At 40.0% G+C, this 18,757-nt stretch overlaps 1 protein-coding gene across 1 annotated transcript in view; it reads right to left on the bottom strand.

Moving 5' to 3' along the window:
• RSBN1L (round spermatid basic protein 1 like) overlaps positions 1-18,757 on the bottom strand; it is a 96,979-nt gene that overhangs the window by 28,754 nt on the left and 49,468 nt on the right. Inside the window, exons 2-3 of the mRNA XM_519169.9 lie at positions 17,673-17,789; positions 4,163-4,803 (exon numbers count right to left, since the gene is read on the bottom strand). Coding sequence (XP_519169.2) covers positions 4,163-4,803; positions 17,673-17,789 — 758 coding nt within the window. The remainder of the gene's footprint in view (positions 1-4,162; positions 4,804-17,672; positions 17,790-18,757) is intronic.

Here is an 18,757-nt window from a genome sequence, read left to right as displayed (position 1 = left end):
AGATTATTGAGATTAATGATAAAGCTAGGCACAGTGGCTCACACCTGTAGTCCCAGCTACCCAGGAAGCTGAGGTGGGAGGATCACTTGAGGCCAGGAATCTGAGACTACAAAGCACTATGATCGTACCACTGCACTCTAGCCTGGCTGATGGAACAAGACCCTGTATCTATCAGTCAATCAACAGAAAGAGTTATTATAAAGCTGTAACAATTAGACAAACAAAACAATGGAATCAAAGGGAGCCCAGAAACAGACCCACACACATATGATTAGCTGGTTTAAGGTGACACTACAATACAATGAGGAAGGGGTATCTTTTCCATAAATGATGCTGGGTCTTTTGGATATATTTATATGGAAAAACATGAACCCTGATCTTTACCTCATGCCATATACAAAGATCAATTCCAGATGAACTACAGATTATTTTTCCAATACTTTTAGCTGCTGTTTTATTAACTATAGATTTAACCATGAAAGGTAAAACAATAAAAGTTTCCAGAAGAAAACTTCACAGAATATATTAATGACTTTGTGGTAGGCAAAGATTTCTAAAACAGAATGTAAGAAACAGTTATCATAAATGGATTATAAATTATAAATTAGATTACATTAAACTTAGGAACTTCTAGTTATCAAAAACATCTATGAGTGAAAAGGTAAGACACCAAGTGAGAGGAAATATTTGCAATACAGTTAGCTGACAAAAGATTCTTATCTACATATATAATAGTCCAACAAATCAACTAGAAAAAAAGCAAATAAGAAATTGACAGAGTGGACAGGTACTTTACAAAAGAGGATATTCAACTGGATAATAATCATATAAAAAGGTACTTGACATCCTTAGTCATCAGGGAAATACAAATTAAACCACAGGGAGCTACCACTACATAGTCACCAGAATGACTTAAATGAAAAAGACACTACTAACCGTGGCAAAGGATGTGGAACACTGCCACTGGGAATGTAAATAGGCACATTTAACTTTGGAACACTGGCAGTACCTAGCAAAACTGAATAGGTGCATATGTTTTGATCCTGAAATCCTAATCTTAGGTATATACTCAAAAGAAACACATACATATGCTCAAGACATGTGAAAAATATTCATAGCATCCATGTTCTACCAGCCTCAAACTGGAAACAACTCAAATGTCCATCCATATGGTAACAAGATCAACAAACTGTGGTATATTAACACTGGTATACTAACACAGTGGAATACCATACAGCAGTACCACTACATACAAGATGGATGAATCTCACGAACATTATACTACAGAAAAGAGACCAGACACAACAATGTACGTACTATCTGATTCCACCTAAGTTCAAAAAGAAGCAAAATATATCAGTGATGTTCAAAGTCAGGACAGTGATCACCTGGGTATTTGTTCATGTGGTGGGATTGGGGGGTTGGCACAGTACTGATAAAGAAGGGTTCGGGGATGGTTTCTGGCTATTAACAATATTTGGCTTTTTAAAATCATGGGTGTGTTCCCTGTGAAGATTCATCAAGTTATACATTTATAATATGTATACTATGTATTGTATATACATTACACTTCAATAAAAAGTTTACTAAATAAAATCAACTCCTGGAGGGACACTTCAACGTAGGCTAAGAGAGCTTTAACTGGGAGGACTCCAGGGATGAGAAATAGAACTGTGCAAGAAGAAGCATGCTCATTTTTCTCCTACTGCTCTCTCTTCTGGATCCCATTCAGTTTCATAAAGCCAGTGCCTAAGGACAAATCAAAGGCTACCTCCCCAATCTGCACACAACAACTTCCCCACTCACAGGAATGATAAGATCTGAAGAATCTTGTGATAAAAGGAATACGGGCCTTGCACATGTACTTTCCTGCCTTTAAGTCTAAAGCTAAAGAAGCAAAAGTAGTCCCTGCAGCTGACATGCTTAGGTCACCAGGGTAGCAGATCACACAGATATGGGGCCAGAACCACAACTGGTAAAAAACAGGATCCATCTGCCTGGAGTTTCCTCTTTGCAATATATATTACCCAAGAAGCCCGAAGAGATGGTGACAACCAGAGGAGGTGGCTCATCAAGGACTTGAGATCCACATCCCAGGCACACACTGCCATGATTAACAAGTCCAGCATCTCATTTTATTTAGTAACAAAAGCAGTTTTCATGGTGTACATATTACATAGTTTAGATGAAAATTTTTATCATTTAGTATAAAATTAATAATTCCTAACCTTATTTGAAAAACCATCTGAAAAGCATGTAATGTGATGCACATCAATGTACTGTCACATTTAAAAGGTTACTGAAGCAAACTTGCATAGTATCAAAGCAAGAAAGTTTGTGGTATTGTGGAAATAACCGGGAATGGGAGCCAAGAGGCCCAATAGAAAACCGGACATTTAGGAGACATGCAATAAACGACAAATGAATGATAAGGTGATAAGGCACTTTGAACATGTTATCTCTTCTCTCACTGGATCTGTTTCTTCACTGCTAAAATAAGATTATAATGAGGATTAAATGAGTTACTACATATAAAATACTCAGAACAACTAGTCCTTGGCACAGTCAGTACTCAATAAATAGTAAACACTATTATTAGATGCCAGTCCTGATTCTGCCATTATATTCAGGTGTAACCTCAGACAAGTAACTCACCATTTTGGGTTTCTATAAAATGACAGGGCTAGTAATGGATGCTCTATAGCTCCCTATCTAGTTTAGAAAATATTTAATTTTCAATTCTCAAACATGTTAGAGAATAATTCCCACATACGCACATTAAAAATTATTTTCCAGGCCGGGCGAGGTGGCTCATGCCTGTAATCCCCACACTTTGGGAGGCCAAGGCAGGCAGGTCACTTGAGGTCAGGAGTTCGAGACCACTCTGGCCAACATAGCCAAACCCTGTCTCTACCAAAAATACAAAAATTAGCCAGGCATGGTGGTGCATGTCTGTAATTCCAGCTACTTGGGAGGCTGAATCAGGAGAATCGCTTGAACCCGGAAGGCAGAGGTTGCAGTGAGCCAAGGTCGCACCACTGCACTCCAGTCTGACTCCATCTCAAAAAACAAAAAACAAAAAGACACCACATTATTTTCCAGACTACAATCTACTACAGAATATACACCAAACATACTCATACTATTGGGGGCGGGGTACATGTGGATGTGACTGAACATCCAGATTACCATTTAAAGTGGAAACTATAACTTGAGCACCCATCCAAAAAGGAACATACTCAGAATAAGGAAAGGAGCCCTGGATGAAGATTAAGATTTTGTTCTATTCCTGACACTGCTGACAATGTTAAACAATACCTTACTCCTCTCTCTCTGTTTACTTATTTGTAAATTGAGAGGTGTTGGGATAAACAATCACTAAGATCCATTTGAGACTTCCTTTACTTTTTCCCTCCTTCCAAACTAGAATGTTGTCCTAGAAACCAAAAACTGTTCCTAGAAAACCAAAAACTACAGCATCAATAAATGTGAGAACTGGCCAATCTCCAGACTAAACAGTCCCAATCTGAGGATGGGTGATAATGGCACCAGCCTTTCAGATGGGCCCACACTGATGTTCAAGACCCAGCAGACTCTATTCTGTCTGCTTTCCAGAATAATATATATTCTCCACCATAGAGAAGGGTAGGAAATGAAAATTAGCTCAATATACTGATTGCTACTTTTAACACATCATTACACAGTAACTGATGATTCCTTCATACCACAATATTTTTAATGGCCAACATTTATTAAGTACCTACCATGTGATGGGCCTGGTGCTAAGTACCTTAAAGCATCCTAAAGCTAGAAGACAATTTTAGATGATTTCCAGGTAAGAAAACTATTTAAGGACTGGAAAATACATGGCTAAATTCATTTCCTTAGGTTCAAGACCACTCCTTGCAAACAAACAAACAAAAAAAACACAGAATCTTAATTATTTCATTAATTGTCTTTAAAAAAAAAACACACACATAAGTGAAAATTGAATTTTAAATTCTGATGCTCACATCAAGAAAGTAATTTACTCTTAATACTCCCAAATGGTTTCATTATATTCTTACCTTTTTATTTCAGCCCTATAATTAGGAACAAAAAACAGAAACTCATCTAAAAATATATAATTAAAAGTTATTTTATAAAACTAAAAACCTCTTACCTGAGCATGAAAATTGGACATAGTCGTTGTCTCTATATCTTTCTTTCCCAATATCTCCATTTTCACTGGTGAGTTGGGAAAATTAAATGAAAAATAGTCTAAAAAGTCAGGTAAATAAGTAGCTGCCCCATGAACAATACCCATCACGTAGAAAGCTGCAGAGTTTTCATTTTCACTGAACACTAGACCCACAAACTCTTCTGCAAACCTCTCCATCTCCATAGGAGACAGGTGGGAGAGTTCGTTACTGTAGGCATGGATAACCGATGCACCTCCATTAGGCTGGTGCTCTATATGAATGAGTTGTTTAAATTCCAAAGTGTCCAACCTTTTGAGGTTATTCTGAACTCGTGGCTCCTTTAATGAGACAAATGGAAACTCACTGTTCTCTGGAATTTTGGAATCATAGTTCTTGGTATCCAAATTCTTCCCAACGTAATCTTTTATGTTATCATTTAGGATGCCTTTGGCTGCTTGATCTTCAACATCAGTTAGCAATCCTGAGCAGATGGTCTGAATAGATTTGCTATACATTTTCGGACGCTTCCGTTTTTCATTCTCTTTGTGTTTCTTTTTCTTTTTCTTCTTTACCTTTTTAATTTGTAAGTCTTCTATATTTGTTTTTGGTTTCTCCTTCCCACCTGTTGGAAAAAATGTTTTTTGAAACTCCATATTTTAATTACTTTAAAAACCATGCTTTAGGAACAGTTTTGTCTAAACAAGAAGTTTACTTCTGAAAATTTACTCAGAATTATATATTTAGGACTCATTTTTTACAGAATTGATAATCAATATTTAGTCAGCCTTTTTTGAGACAGAGTCTTGCTCTGTCGCCCAGGCTGGAATCCAGTGCCACAATCCTGTCTCACTGCAAACTCCACCTCCTGGGTTCAAGCAATTCTCCTGCCTCAGTCTCCCAAGTAGCTGGGATTACAGGAGCGCGTCACCATGCCCAGCTAATTCTTGTGTTTTTAGAAGAGACAAGGTTTCACCATGTTGGCCAGGCTGGTCTCGAACTCCTGACCTCGTGATCTGCCCGCTTCGGCCTCCCGAAGTGCTGGGATTACAGGCGTGAGCCACCACACCCAGCCAGTCAGTCTCTTCATGTACACAGCGAGAGAGAGACAGAGACAGACAGACAGACAGACAGACGGGCATAGAGCAAAGTTACATCTACAGTGTGTGCTACCATTCTGACATATAGCAAATGCTCACAGTTTACAGAAATAAGGAGATGAATGAATGTTTTAGAAAACAATCTTCAGGCCAGGCGCAGTGGCTCATGCCTGTAATCCCAGCACTTTGGGAGGCCGAGGTGAGTGGATTGCTTGAGGTCAGGAGTTCGAGACCACCCCGCCCAAGAGAGCAAAACCCCGTCTCTACTAAAAACACAAAAATTAGCTGGGCATGGTGGTGAGCACCTGTAATCCCAGCTACTCGGGAGGCTGAGGCAGGAGAATTGCTTGAACTGAGAGGCAGATTGCAGTGAGCCAAGATCGTGCCACTGCACTCCAGCCTGGGCGACACAGCGAAACCCTATCCCAAAAAGAAAAAAATAAAGAAAAAAAGAATCATCTATGCCTAGTGTCTTTCCTTTACCACCTTATCATTCTTACTGCTTAAATTCTGGTTCTGTTTTCAATCTGTTTAAATTTGCTTTCCCAGAATGTTGAAATATCAAATCCAGTCATATTTACTCAAGTCATTTTTTCTGGTGTCTCCGTGATTTGACAGAATTATCCAGCTCATCCTTGATTACTTCTGAATTCCTTGATGCCACTGTCTTAATTTTTGGTCTAACAGCTGCATAACTGTCTCTCATCCTGAATGCTACAGCCATATTAACCTTTCTATAATTTTTATGTATTCTTTTGATCATATTCATTCCTTAGCTAAACTGCTTTCAAGAGCTCTCAATGTCTACCTATAATCTCTTCAGTCTGGAATCCGAAGACAGTGCCCTCAAGTACCTCATGCTCCGGTCAAACTGAACTGTTTATTTACAATTTCTTATAAAACATAATTCTACTGGCAAAGGTATTTCCTCTCCTTAAAATACACTTCACTTGCTCATTATTTACAAATGAACTCTTTTCTATCCATTTGATGTGACTGAAAGTTTCCTGAGGCCCCCCCGAGAAGCTGAGCAGATGCCAGCATCATGCTTCCTGTACAGCCTGTAGAACCATGAGCCAATTAAACCTCTTTTCTTTATAAATTACCCAGTCTGAAGTATTTCTTTATAGCAGTATAAGAATGGACTAATACAGAAAACTGGTACTGAGGAATGGGGCATTGCTATAAAGACATCTGACAATGTGGAAGTGACTGCCCTAGTAGAGAGGTTCTCCATGAGAGCTCCATTCCTTTAGCAGGCTTCTGCCTGAACATCCAGGTGTTTCCATACAGCCTCTGAAAACCAGGTGGAAGCTCCCAAGCCTCGAATCTTGCATTCTGTGTACTGGCAGGCTTAATACCATATAGAGCCACCAAGACTTATGGCTGGCACCCTTGAAGTAGTGGCTCAAGCTATACCTGGGCACCTTTGAGCCACAGCTGGAGCTGGGGTGGCTGGGGAGCAGGGAGCAGTATCCTGAGGCTGTGCAGAGCAGCAGGGCCCTGGGTCTGGCCCAGGAAACCATTCAGTCCTACTAGGCCTCCAGGCCTGTGATGGGAGGAGCTGCCACAACATTCTCTAAAATGCCTTCTAGGACTTTCCCCCATTGTCTAGTCTATTAGCAGCTGGCTCTTTCGTTTTATTTACACAAATTTCTGCAGTTATTTACACAAATTTCTGCAGCCTGCTTGAACTCTTCCCTGACAATAGGCTTTTCTTTTCTACCACATGGCCAGACTGCAAATTTTCCAAACCTTTATGGTTTGGAAAAGGTAATGTGGGGAAATGTGGGGTTGGAGCCCCCACACTGAGTCTCCACCAGGGTACTGCAGAGTGGGGCTATGAGAAGAGGGCCACTGTCCTCCAGACCCCAGAATGGTAGATCCACCAAAAGCTTGCACCACGCACTTGAAAAAGCCTCAAGCACGCAATACCAGCCCTTGAGAGCAGCCACAGGGGCTGAACCCTACACAGCCACAGGGATGGGGCTACCCAAGGCACTGGGAGCCCACCTCTTGCATGAGAGTGTCCTGGATGTGGGTCATGGAGTCAAAGGGGATTATTTTGGAGCTTTAAGGTTTAATGACTGCCCTGCTGGGTTTCGGACTTGCATGAGGTCTGTAGCTCCTTTTTTTGGCCAATTTCTCCCTTTTGGAACAGAAGTATTTACTCAATGCCTATACCCACCCCCCTCTATGTTGGAAGTAACTAACTTGTTTTATATTTTATACGCTCATAGGTGGAAGAGACTTGGCCTTGTCTCAAATGAGACTTTGGACTTTGAACTTTTGGGTTAATGCTGGAATGAGTTAAGATTTGGGGGAACTGCTGGCAAGGCATGACTGAATTTTGCAATGTGAGAAGGACATGATATTTGGGAGGGGCCAGGGGTGAAATGATATGGTTTGGATCTGTGTCCCCTCCCAAATCTCATGTCGAACTGTAATCCCCAATTACAATTGAAGGTGGGGCCTGGTAGGAGGTAACTGAAATCATGGGGGTGAATTTCCCCCTTGGTTCTGCATCACCATTGTGAGTGACATCTGGTTGTTTACAAGTGTGCAGCACCTCCCCCATCACCACCTCTCTCCTGCTCTGGCCATGTACGGCATGCCTGCTTTCCCTTCACCTTCCACCATAATTGAAAGTTTCCTGAGGCCTCCCGAAAGCTGAGCAGATGCCAGCACCATGCTTCCTGTACAGCCTGCAGAACCATGAGCCAATTAAACCTCTTTTCTTTATAAATTACCCAGTCTCAGGTACTTCTTTATAGAAGTGCGAAAATGGACTAATACACTATCCTTTAATGCAGGCATCCCCAATCCCAGGGCAACAGACCGGTACTGGTCCATAGCCTGTCACAACTAGGCCACACAGCAGGAGGTGAGCAGTGGGCGAGCCAGCGAAGCTTCATCTGTATTTACAGCCATTCCCCATCGCTCACATTACTGCCTGAGCTCCACTTCCTGTCAATATTAGATTCTCATAGGAGGGCGAACCCTATTATGAACCATGCATGTGAGGAATCTAGGTTGCCTGCTCCTTATGGAGACTCTAATGCCTAACGATCTGAGATGATACTAGTGCTGGGAGCTGCTCCAAATACAGAGTAACAAGCTCAGGGCTCCCACTGATTCTACATTATGGTGAGTTATATAATTATTTCATTACATATTATAATGTATAATAATAGAAATAAAGTGCACAATAAATGTAGTGTCCTTGAATCATCCTGAAACCATCCCATCTGTCCATGGAATCACTGTCTTCCGTGAAATCAGTCCCTGGTACCAATAAGGTTGGGGACCACTGCATTAAAGACAACTCTTATATCCTTTCCTTCATGTTGCTTTCCCTCATTTCTCAAATTAGAACTGAAATCACTTCACTCCTAACTCATATATTACAAAAGTTACATGTTTCTCTCATAGGATACCTGTATACCATATGTCAATCAACACTGTATGAGTGAAACAAATAAACTTTATATTAATTTAGAGTGAAATGATACCTCCTTTTCCATCATTATATCCCTCATAGTATCTGGCATATTGCTACATAAGAATATTTAATGAAAGTATGAATGAAAAAATCTGTCTCACAGACTACCTGAGGCTTATAGTTTTTTCCCTTATCTTCCTTTCAGTCAACTTTTTTTTTTTTTTTTTGAGACGGAGTTTTGCTTTTTGTTTCCCAGGCTGGAGTGCAATGGCATAATCTCGGCTCACTGCAACCTCTGCCTCCCGGGTTCAAGTGATTCTCCTGCCTCAGCATCCCAAGTAGCTGGGATTACAGGCATGCGCCAACATGACCAGCTAATTCTGTATTTTTAGTAGAGACAGGGTTTCACCATGTTGTTCAGGCTGGTCTTGAACTCTTGACCTCCAGTGATCCACCCGCCTCAGCCTCCCAAAGTGCTGGCATTACAGGCATGAGCCACTGTGCCCAGCCTCAGTCAAGCTTTTGCACATATGAATACCACTAAATTCTAGCCCTGAAAACAACAAAAACTATTTTAAGTTGATAGCAATCCATAAAAGTGAAGTTTAATGTTAAGAAATTCTCTGTAAAAATTCACAGAAGTGATAATTCATAAGTATGAGAAGCAAAAACAGTAATCTGTCAACATTATTCATTACACAGGTGTATAAAGTCATAAAAGGCAAAGTGTTAATTCTCTAAAGAGTCTATCTGTGGCCAGGCGCAGTGGCTCACACCTGTAATCCCAGCACTTTGGGAGGCCGAGGCAGGTGAATCACCTGAGGTCAGGAGTTCGAGACCAGCCTGGCCAACATGGTGAAACCCTGTCTCTACTAAAAATATGAAAAATTAGCCGGGCGTGGTGGCAGGCACCTGTAATCCCAGCCAAAATTGCACCACTGCACTCCAGCCTGGGTGACAAGAGTGAGACGTCTCCCCCTCAAAAAAAAAAGTCTATCTCTAAGCAGCTAAGACACACACTTGAATAACGTTATCAAATTCAGACTTGCCGCCTAGGTATGAACTATCAAAATATCATATTTAGGTTAATTAGTATCTTAAGGACAAAATTAATTTTTTAAAAAAAGTCAAACAGTAGGCCAGGCATGGTGGCTCACACCTGTAATCCCAGCATGTTGGGAGGGCAAGGCAGGAGGATCACTTGCACGCAGCAGTTCCAGACCAGTGTGGGCAACATGGTGAGACCCTGTCTCTACAAAATCTTTTTTTTTTAATTAGCTGGGCATGTTGGTACATGCCCGTAGTCCCAGCTACTCAGGAGGCTGAGGCAGGAGGATGGCTTGAGCACAGTAGGTTGAGGATGCTGTGAGCCATGATCATGCCACTGCACCCCAGCCAAGGCAACAGAGAAAAAAATAAAATAAAAATAAATGTAAAAAGTAAAACAGTCCAGACATGGTGGCTGATGCCTGTAATCCCAACACTTTGGGAGGCCAAGGCAGGAGGATCACTTGAGGCCAGGAGTTCGAGATCAGCTTGGGGAACATAGAGAGACCTCATCTCTACAAAAAAAATGAAATAAAAATAAGTGAAACAGGGGACTAACCAAAATGAAAGATGAAACAATCAAAAAAAATCAGGGAAAGAAGGCAGGAATGCAATAAAAAATAGAATTTAAGAAAGCTTAAAGGGCATAGGTGTGATTAATGACATTCCTAAATACAACTGAAAATATATGTAGAACTGCATAAATTACGCAATTGTTGCCAAAATGAATAAAACTTCATTTGAGTGAAAGTATATTTAATATCCTACACTTATGCTTAACACCAAAAAAGGTTAAATCAGAAAATATTACCAGGAGAACACATTAGTTTGAAATAAAACAGAGACAACACTTAGTCTATTTCATAGGCATGAGGATAAACCAAAAGGTACTATAACAGGAACTGAAAAATGCAAACCAATAAGAAATCAGTTAAGAGATTCCTTTCGAAAAAAAAAAAAAAACCAACTTATTTATTTATTTTTTTAATAGAGACAGGGTCTCACTATGTTGCCCAGGCTGGTCTCAAACTCCTGACCTCAGATTATCCACCCGTCTCGGCCTCCCAAAGTGCTGGGATTACAGGCATGAGCCACTGCACCTGGCCAAGAGATTCTTAGACTGAGCATCAAGGAGTTAAATTCTCACAGCAGAGCAGCCTGGGAAACATAGCAAGACACTGTCTCTACAAAAAATACAAAAATTAGCTGAGTGTGGTGGCAAATACCTGTATTCCCAGCTACTCAGGAGGCTGAGGCAGAAGGATCACCTGAGCCTGGGGAGGTAAAGGCTGCAGTGGCCTGTGATCACACCACTGTACTCCATATTGGCAACAGAGTAAGACCTTGTCTCGAAAAAAAAAAAATTCCCATAGAAAACTATTCTGTAATTAAATACTGAAATGAGCACTGTATGCAGAAGAGATAATATGCCTGAGACTGTTATTCTCAGAGAGTCTTGTTTGCAAGGTTGACTCTCGGCTAGCATCTAGGAACTCTTATTTTTGGAGGGTTCCCCCCATTCCATAAGTAAGAGTCTTCACTGTGCCAAAACTGTGCAAACAATATAGTTCGTTGTTGTTGTTGTTGTTGTTGTTGTTGTTGTTGAAGACAGGGTCTCACTCTGTCGCCCAGGGTGCAGTGCAATCGTGCAATCTCGGCTCACGGCAACTTCCGCCGCCTCCTGGGTTCAAGCGATTCTCCTGCCTCGGCCAATTGAGTAGCTGGAATTACAGGCATGCACCACCACGCCTGGCTAATTTTGTATTTTTAGTGGAATCGGGGTTTCACCACGTTGGCCAGGCTGGTCTCAAACTCCTGACCTCAAGTGATCTGCCTGCCTCGGCCTCCCAAAGTGCTGGGATTACAGGTGTGAGCCACCACACCAGGCCTAAACAACATGGTTTTGCTGAACACTTGTTTTCCTTCTGGGAGTCTGGAATTTTAGTTTGTGGTAGGCAAATGGTGCCTATATGACCAATGTCCAAGAAAAACCCTGGGCACTGAGTTTTTAATGAGCTTCTCTGGCAGACAAGATTTCACATGTGTTGTCACAATTCACCACTGCAAGAATTAAGCACATCACATGTGACAACATTGGGAAAGGACTCTCAGAAACTCGTGCCTAGTTTCTTTCAGAAATTGCACCAAGTGCTATTTTTCTTGTTTTTACTTTGTATCCTTTCACTGTGTTTCTGTATATTTTTTTAAAGATGGATTCTTGCCGTGTGTGTGTGTGTGTGTGTGTGTGTGTGTCTGTGTGTGTGTGTGTGTATTTTTTTTTTTTTTTTAAAGATGGGTTCTTGCCACGTTGCCCAGGCTGGTCTCGTACTCCCAGGCTCAAGCAATCCTCCGGCCCCAGCTCCCCAAAATGCTGGGATAAGAGCTGTGAGCCACCATGCCTGTCCTCCTTCACTATAATAAATCATAGCCATAAGTACAACTATATGCTGAGTCCTGTGAATCCTTTCAGCAAATCACAGGCCCTGGGAGTAGCCTTAGGAATCCCAGTGCTGAAAATGCATTCTTTACGTGAAACCAAACTGGGGTACTAGCATTCACTAGATAGATTAAGAGCTTTATGTAATCTCTCACTCATTTCCTATCTCTACATATGAAATGCAGTAGATATGTATGCAGAAAATTTTAAAATAAGGAAAAAGGCCATTTTAAATACCAATTTGCTTCTCCTACACTAAAGAGTATTTAAAGTCCACATTAAATCTATAATTCTTTTTTTTTCTTTTTTTTTTTTTTTTGAGACCGAATCTTGCTCTGTCACTCAGGTTGGAGTGCAGTGGCACCATCTTGGCTCACTGCAAGCTCCACCTCCCGGGTTCACACCATTCTCCTGCCTCAGCCTCCCGAGTAGCTGGGACTACAGGTGCCTGCCACCACGCCCAGCTAATTTTTTTTGTATTTTTAGTAGAGACAGGGTTTCACCATGTTAACCAGGATGGTCTCGATCTCCTGACCTCATGATCCACCCGTCTCGGCCTCCCAAAATGCTGGGATTACAGGCGTGAGCCATCACGTCTGGCCTAAATCTATAATTCTGTAACAGAATCCAATAAAGGATCCTGACAGGTACCTATAACAGAAAGAACAGAACTGCTATCCAACTAATCTGCCCCTTCGAAAGTGTAAGATGAGAAGTAAAATGGTGGCCAGGTGCAGTGGCTCATGCCTGTAATCCCAGCACTTTGGGAGGCTGAGGCGGGTGGACTGCTTGAGGTCAGGAGTTCGAGACCAGCCTGGCCAACATGGTAAAACCCCATCTCTACTACAAATACAAAAATTAGCCAGGCGTGGTGGCGCACGCCTGTAGTTCCAGCTACTCGGTAGGCTGAGGCAGGAGAATCGCTTGAACCCGGGAAACAGAGGTTACAGTGAGCCCAGACTGTGCCATCGCACTCCAGACTGGGTATCACAGTGAAACTCCGTCTCAAAAAAAAAAAGAAAAGAAAAGAAAAGAAAAATGTTGATGGGAGACCCTCCCCAAAGCCACATACAAATGCACAAAGCAGACCACACACACAAAGTACCACAGATACACACGTGTATAGAGTGAGAGCCAGAGAGAGTGTGCCAGACTGGGAGTGAGGGAATCAGAAACAGAGATGCAGGTATACTTAGAGCCAGAGAGAGACACTCACAGAGGCAGAAAGAAGAGCACACAGAAACAAAGACAGCATGTGTTGTTAATGGCTAATTATGAAAAGAAAAATTAAAAAAAACTTTTAAGATCACAAATTCATTGAGTTAATTCTACCACTAATTTTCGTATACTTTTTGTATTAATAAAGTGAAAAACAAAATTCAGAAAAATTTATAAAATTTATATCTATCTTTCTCTCTCCCCCATCCCATTATTACATATAGGAAAAAAGTACTAATTAGTTTAGTTATTCTCAACTTTTGGCCTCTGGGATTCGAATCTGCTTTTTTTGCACTGCAGTGTTGTCACTCTTCCAGCCATGATTTACCTACCTGTGACCTTTAGTACACTACCAATCACCTTGGACACTGGCTTCTTTCAACCCTCATTCTAACTGCTCACCAGCAAACTTATTTAAAATGCTATAATGACAAACATTTACTCTAAAAAATACTATAATCCTAACACATGTTCTCACACTTTATCATTAATAAACAACATAAAAATGCCTGGAACATAATGCATACAATCAGAAAAAGCAGTTGGTGAACTTTAGTATAAAATAAGACCCACTAAATAAGCTTTGTTTCAAACTTATTTGTTCCTTTAAACTATTTTGAAAAGAGCAAATAATCCAACTTTCTTAGCAAATAAACTTTTATAAGGTTTTCGCATTAATAAAACACTTTTTATCATGTATATAATTTTGTGTGTATTTCCAGTCAGAAAAAACTTGACAGGCCGGACGCAGTGGCTCACGCCTATAATCCCAGCACTTTGGGAGGCCGGGTCAGGCAGGCTGCCTGACCTCAGGAGTTCGCCATCAGCCTGGGCAACATGGTGAAACCCTGTCTCTACTAAAATACAAAAAATTAGCCCTAGGCATGGCGGCGTGCGGCTGTAATCCCAGCTACTCAGGAGGCTGGGGCAGGAAAACTGCTTGAACCCAGGAGGCAGAGTTTGCAGTGAGCCGAGATCGTACCACTGCATTCCAGCCTGGATGACAGAGCAAGACTCCTCTCAAAAAAAAAAAAAAGACACAATTTTTTTTTTTTTTCTGAGACCAAGTCTTGCTCTGTCACCCAGGCTGGAGTGCAGTGGCACAATCTCGGCTGCAGCCTTTGCCTCCCGGGTTCAAGCAATTCTCCTGCCTCAGCCTCACGAGTAGCTGGGATTACAGACGAGCGCCACCACGCCCGGCTAATTTTTCTATTTTTAGTAGAGATGGGGTTTCACCAGGTTGGCCAAGCTGGTCTCAAACTCCTAGCTTCAAGTGGCCCACCCGCCTTGGCCTCCCAAAGTGCTGGGATTACAGGCGTGAGACACTGCGCCCAGCCTACTTGACACAATTTTTAAGAAAAACCTGGAGGAAATGAATTGGTGTGACATACTTGACATCTATTTTAGATTTTCAAATGCCATCATCCATCAACACCTGTGTATACCACAGCTTGCAACATTATCATTAACAGAAGAAAAAAATTACAAGGATAGAATAAAAGTTGGAGGCCACAAGGAAAAAAGTGGCACACAGTAGTAAATGAAAGTATATTTTCCCTCAGCAAAGTAAATGATTTGTTGTTCCAAGTCACCAACAACAAAAGATGCCTTTCCCTACCACCACCACAGGCTCACTTGGGAAATGGCCCCACATACTAAGCAAATTCTTTCTCGTAGATAGTAACAACAGATAACACTCAGTGCTTTCAATGCGACAAGCACTGTTTTCCCAATGAATCATGTGTTTATTCACTTAATTATCTATGTACTACACACTGAGGAGAGGAGATAGTTTGGTTTTATTGTTTTTTTTTTTGTTTTTTGTTTTTTTGAGATGGAGTCTCTCTCTGTTGCCCAGGCTGGAGTGCAGTGGCACCATCTCGGCTCACCGCAACCTCCGCCTCCTGGGTTCAAGCAATTCACATGCCTCAGCCTCCCGAGTTGCTGGGATTACAGGCACCCACCGTAATTTTTTGTATTTTTTAGTAGAGATAGGGTTTCACCAAGTTGGCCAGGCTGGTCTTGAACTCTTGACCTCAGGTGATCCACCTGCCTCGGCCTCCCAAAATGCTGGGATTACAGGCTTCAGCCACTGTGCCTGGCCAATTCTGTTGCTTTTTAATCACAAAGTTAATCTCTCATACATACTTACAAGAAAGATTTCATAACTATTTACTACTCAGTAGTAAGTACCTGTGAGCCAGATTCTATACTTGGCACTTTCCTCATACTTTCCCTCATTTAATCTTGGTAACACTGTAAGGCAGTAATTAAATTATTACTTACCTCCACTGTGAATACATTTTCCCTAAATTTTTCCATGGACATCCCAGAAGTCACAAATTAATTTCCACATCTATCTCATTCTTTTACCTTAATCATCACTAGTTTCAGTTTAACTTGGTTCCAAATATCACCTAAATTTTTGTCTACTTCAAAGTTAATATTGTATATTTCGTTTTTTTAAAAATCTCAATTTTTAGGCTGCTTTAAATTTTATTTTCATGTGTAATCTCTGGATTCACATAATTCACATTATGTTAGGAATCCAGTATTCAATCAAGAACATATGAGGCTTTTATAAAGTATTTCTAAAACAGATTCCTTCTCAAGTAATAGAATTCACAGCATGATATTTTCAAATGAATAAGAAAACAACTATTTGATTAAATCAGAAAAAAAATGGCTATTGGGCTAAACCAAGGGTAAAGTTAAGTAGACTTGACTTTTTCTTTTCTTTTTTTTTTCTTTTTTGAGACTGAATCTCACTCTACTGCCCAGGCTGGAGTACAGTGGGGTGATCTCAGCTCACTGCAACCTCTTGTCTCCCGGGTTCAGGCAATTCTCATGCCTCAGCCTCCCCAGTAGCTGGGATTACAGATGTCCACCATCATGCCCCACTAATTTTTCATTTTTAGTAGAGACGAGGTTTCACCACGTCGGCCAGGCTGGTCTCAAACTCCTGACCTCAAGTGATCCACCCGCCTCGGCCTCCCAAATTGCTGGGATTACAGGCATGAGCGACCGAACCCGGCCGTAAGCAGACTTTTCAAGCATTCATCACTAGCTGCTATAAATAACTAGTGTGGTTATATTCAATTCCTGCCTCAAAGGCTTACAATCTAATTAGACAACACAGATAGAATATGCTGGCAAAAGAAACAGAACAAAAGGATCATGAGCATTAACTAATAAGCAGCCATCAACTTAAGCTCTGACGTATTTCTTCAAGGTTGAAAGAACATCGTAGAAAATGAAGTTCTGACATGTAGATAATAGAAAACAAATATCTGAAAACATGACAAAGAATGCAATGAAAATACAGAATCTAATACTCTTTATCTTAGATAATATAAACTACCAGTTATTTTGCTACATATGCAGTGCTGTGGTCTTTCCCCCCCAAGCAAATATAAAGCCTTATCAACAATTAAATTCAATATGAAGTTAATCAAGGTCAACATGTTCTCATCGTCAACTATCAACATGATAGCACTAGTAAATTTGCTAGCTAGTGAATTCGCTAGTTGTCTAGCAACCGAATGCCACGGATTCTTCTTACCTTGACATCTGAGTGAATTTAAGACTATCCTTACGTCTATTCTACCACAAATTCTCTCTTTACAAGTTCAGACTTATTGATAGGATTTGCAGTATACTTATTACCCAACCACCTACCCCCCAAATTCTTCTCTCCACCCCACCCTCATATATAAACAGCAAATGAATGCAACTGTAACAGAGAAAAAAAAGAATAAAACAAGGATATTCTTAAACATACAAGAAACATACCGCTTCTGATTTAGCTCAGAGTAAAATGTTCCCTCTAAATGCTAGACTATGGTATGGTGATGACAGTCAAATATTTTTAAGAAGATCACTTACTTCACCATCCCTATCATACTAAAACTTGCTTCGGCAATTTTTCTTAATTTCTTCCTTTTAGATTATCTAAATATGAGTAAGACTAGTAATGCAAACATAGAATTAACTTATTTTAAAATAATTTAAGAAATTAAGTTTAACGAAGTTTAACCTTTTAACTTTTTAATGGCTCACTAAATATACCATAAGACATGTTACCATACAGATTAGAACTCTCCATTGTTACATTTACTTTTCATTTCCTCATCATTGTTCATTCTCCGCAAAATTCAGCACCAAATAACATTTCTTATTTTATTCACTTAGCCAATACAGATACTGAACAGTATAATAAAGTAGAACTAAAATCACTGAATAAAACTTACTTTTCAGCAAAATCTTTACTTCTCCATTCTCTTTCTTGATCTCATTCATTACTTTATGTTTCTTTTTTTCTCTCTCTTTTTCTTTGTCTCTCTCTTTAATTTTGTCTTTGATTTTATCTGGAAGACAAAACAAAGGAAATATTTAAAATGAAAAAATTACAACTTTATTTATCTGCACAAACTATAGGTAAATTTCTGGAATTACAATACACAAAGAAAATCAGAATGAGGAACAAATAATGCCTTTTCTTTTTCCTCTCAGGTTTTGGGGAATATTTCTAAATTTCCCTTTTTATTGAATATGAAATACATATTGTCAAAATGTATCATTATACATTTTATTCTAAGTATTCTTCACTTCGTGTCAACCAAAATATTAAATTTATTTCAAATCACTTAAAATAACTAACTTTAGGTGAAGCAAAAGCTACGATGGAAAAGTGCCAATGTTGAAATTGAGCATCTATGGATTAGCAGCATAACAGAAAAATTACTTGATCTCAGTTTCCTAATCTGTAAATGGTAATTGATACCTTCATCATTATGGTTACTATAAGGACTAAATGAAAAAATATATAAAATGACTACGTAGAGCCTGGCATACATAAGACTAGATGTTGGTTCCCTTACCCTTGGCTCCTTTTAAAAATAGTATGACTCAATCTGACTACTTGGTGATACTGTGATATTTAAATAAAGGGCATAATAACTCTAGGGATCATTCATTTGCATTCTAAAACTTCAAACAAAATACTTGATAGCCTATTAAATTCTTCTTTGTTCAAATGACTTCCTATGCACCCAGCAAAAGACAAAATACAGAGAAGGATATACAAATAGTGACATAAACCTTTGCCCTCAAAAAGCTTACAACTGATTACAAAACCATGATGGAAGTATACAAGAACTGTGAAATATCCTGGAATATAGTAGAGATTATATAGTATACATGCATACTGCATAATCTCTTAAAAATCACTCCTTACTTTCCTTTCTATAAACACTACCATAACCCAGGTCCTAATCATGTAGTGATTAGATTACTGTCTATGTAAGCACTGTCCAGATCTAGACAGTAACCTAAA

The sequence above is a fragment of the Pan troglodytes genome, chromosome 6, assembly GCF_028858775.2.
Source record: "Pan troglodytes isolate AG18354 chromosome 6, NHGRI_mPanTro3-v2.0_pri, whole genome shotgun sequence".
In the NCBI taxonomy this organism is placed as follows: Eukaryota; Metazoa; Chordata; class Mammalia; order Primates; family Hominidae; genus Pan; species Pan troglodytes.
This window is presented reverse-complemented; position numbering and strand designations above follow the sequence as displayed.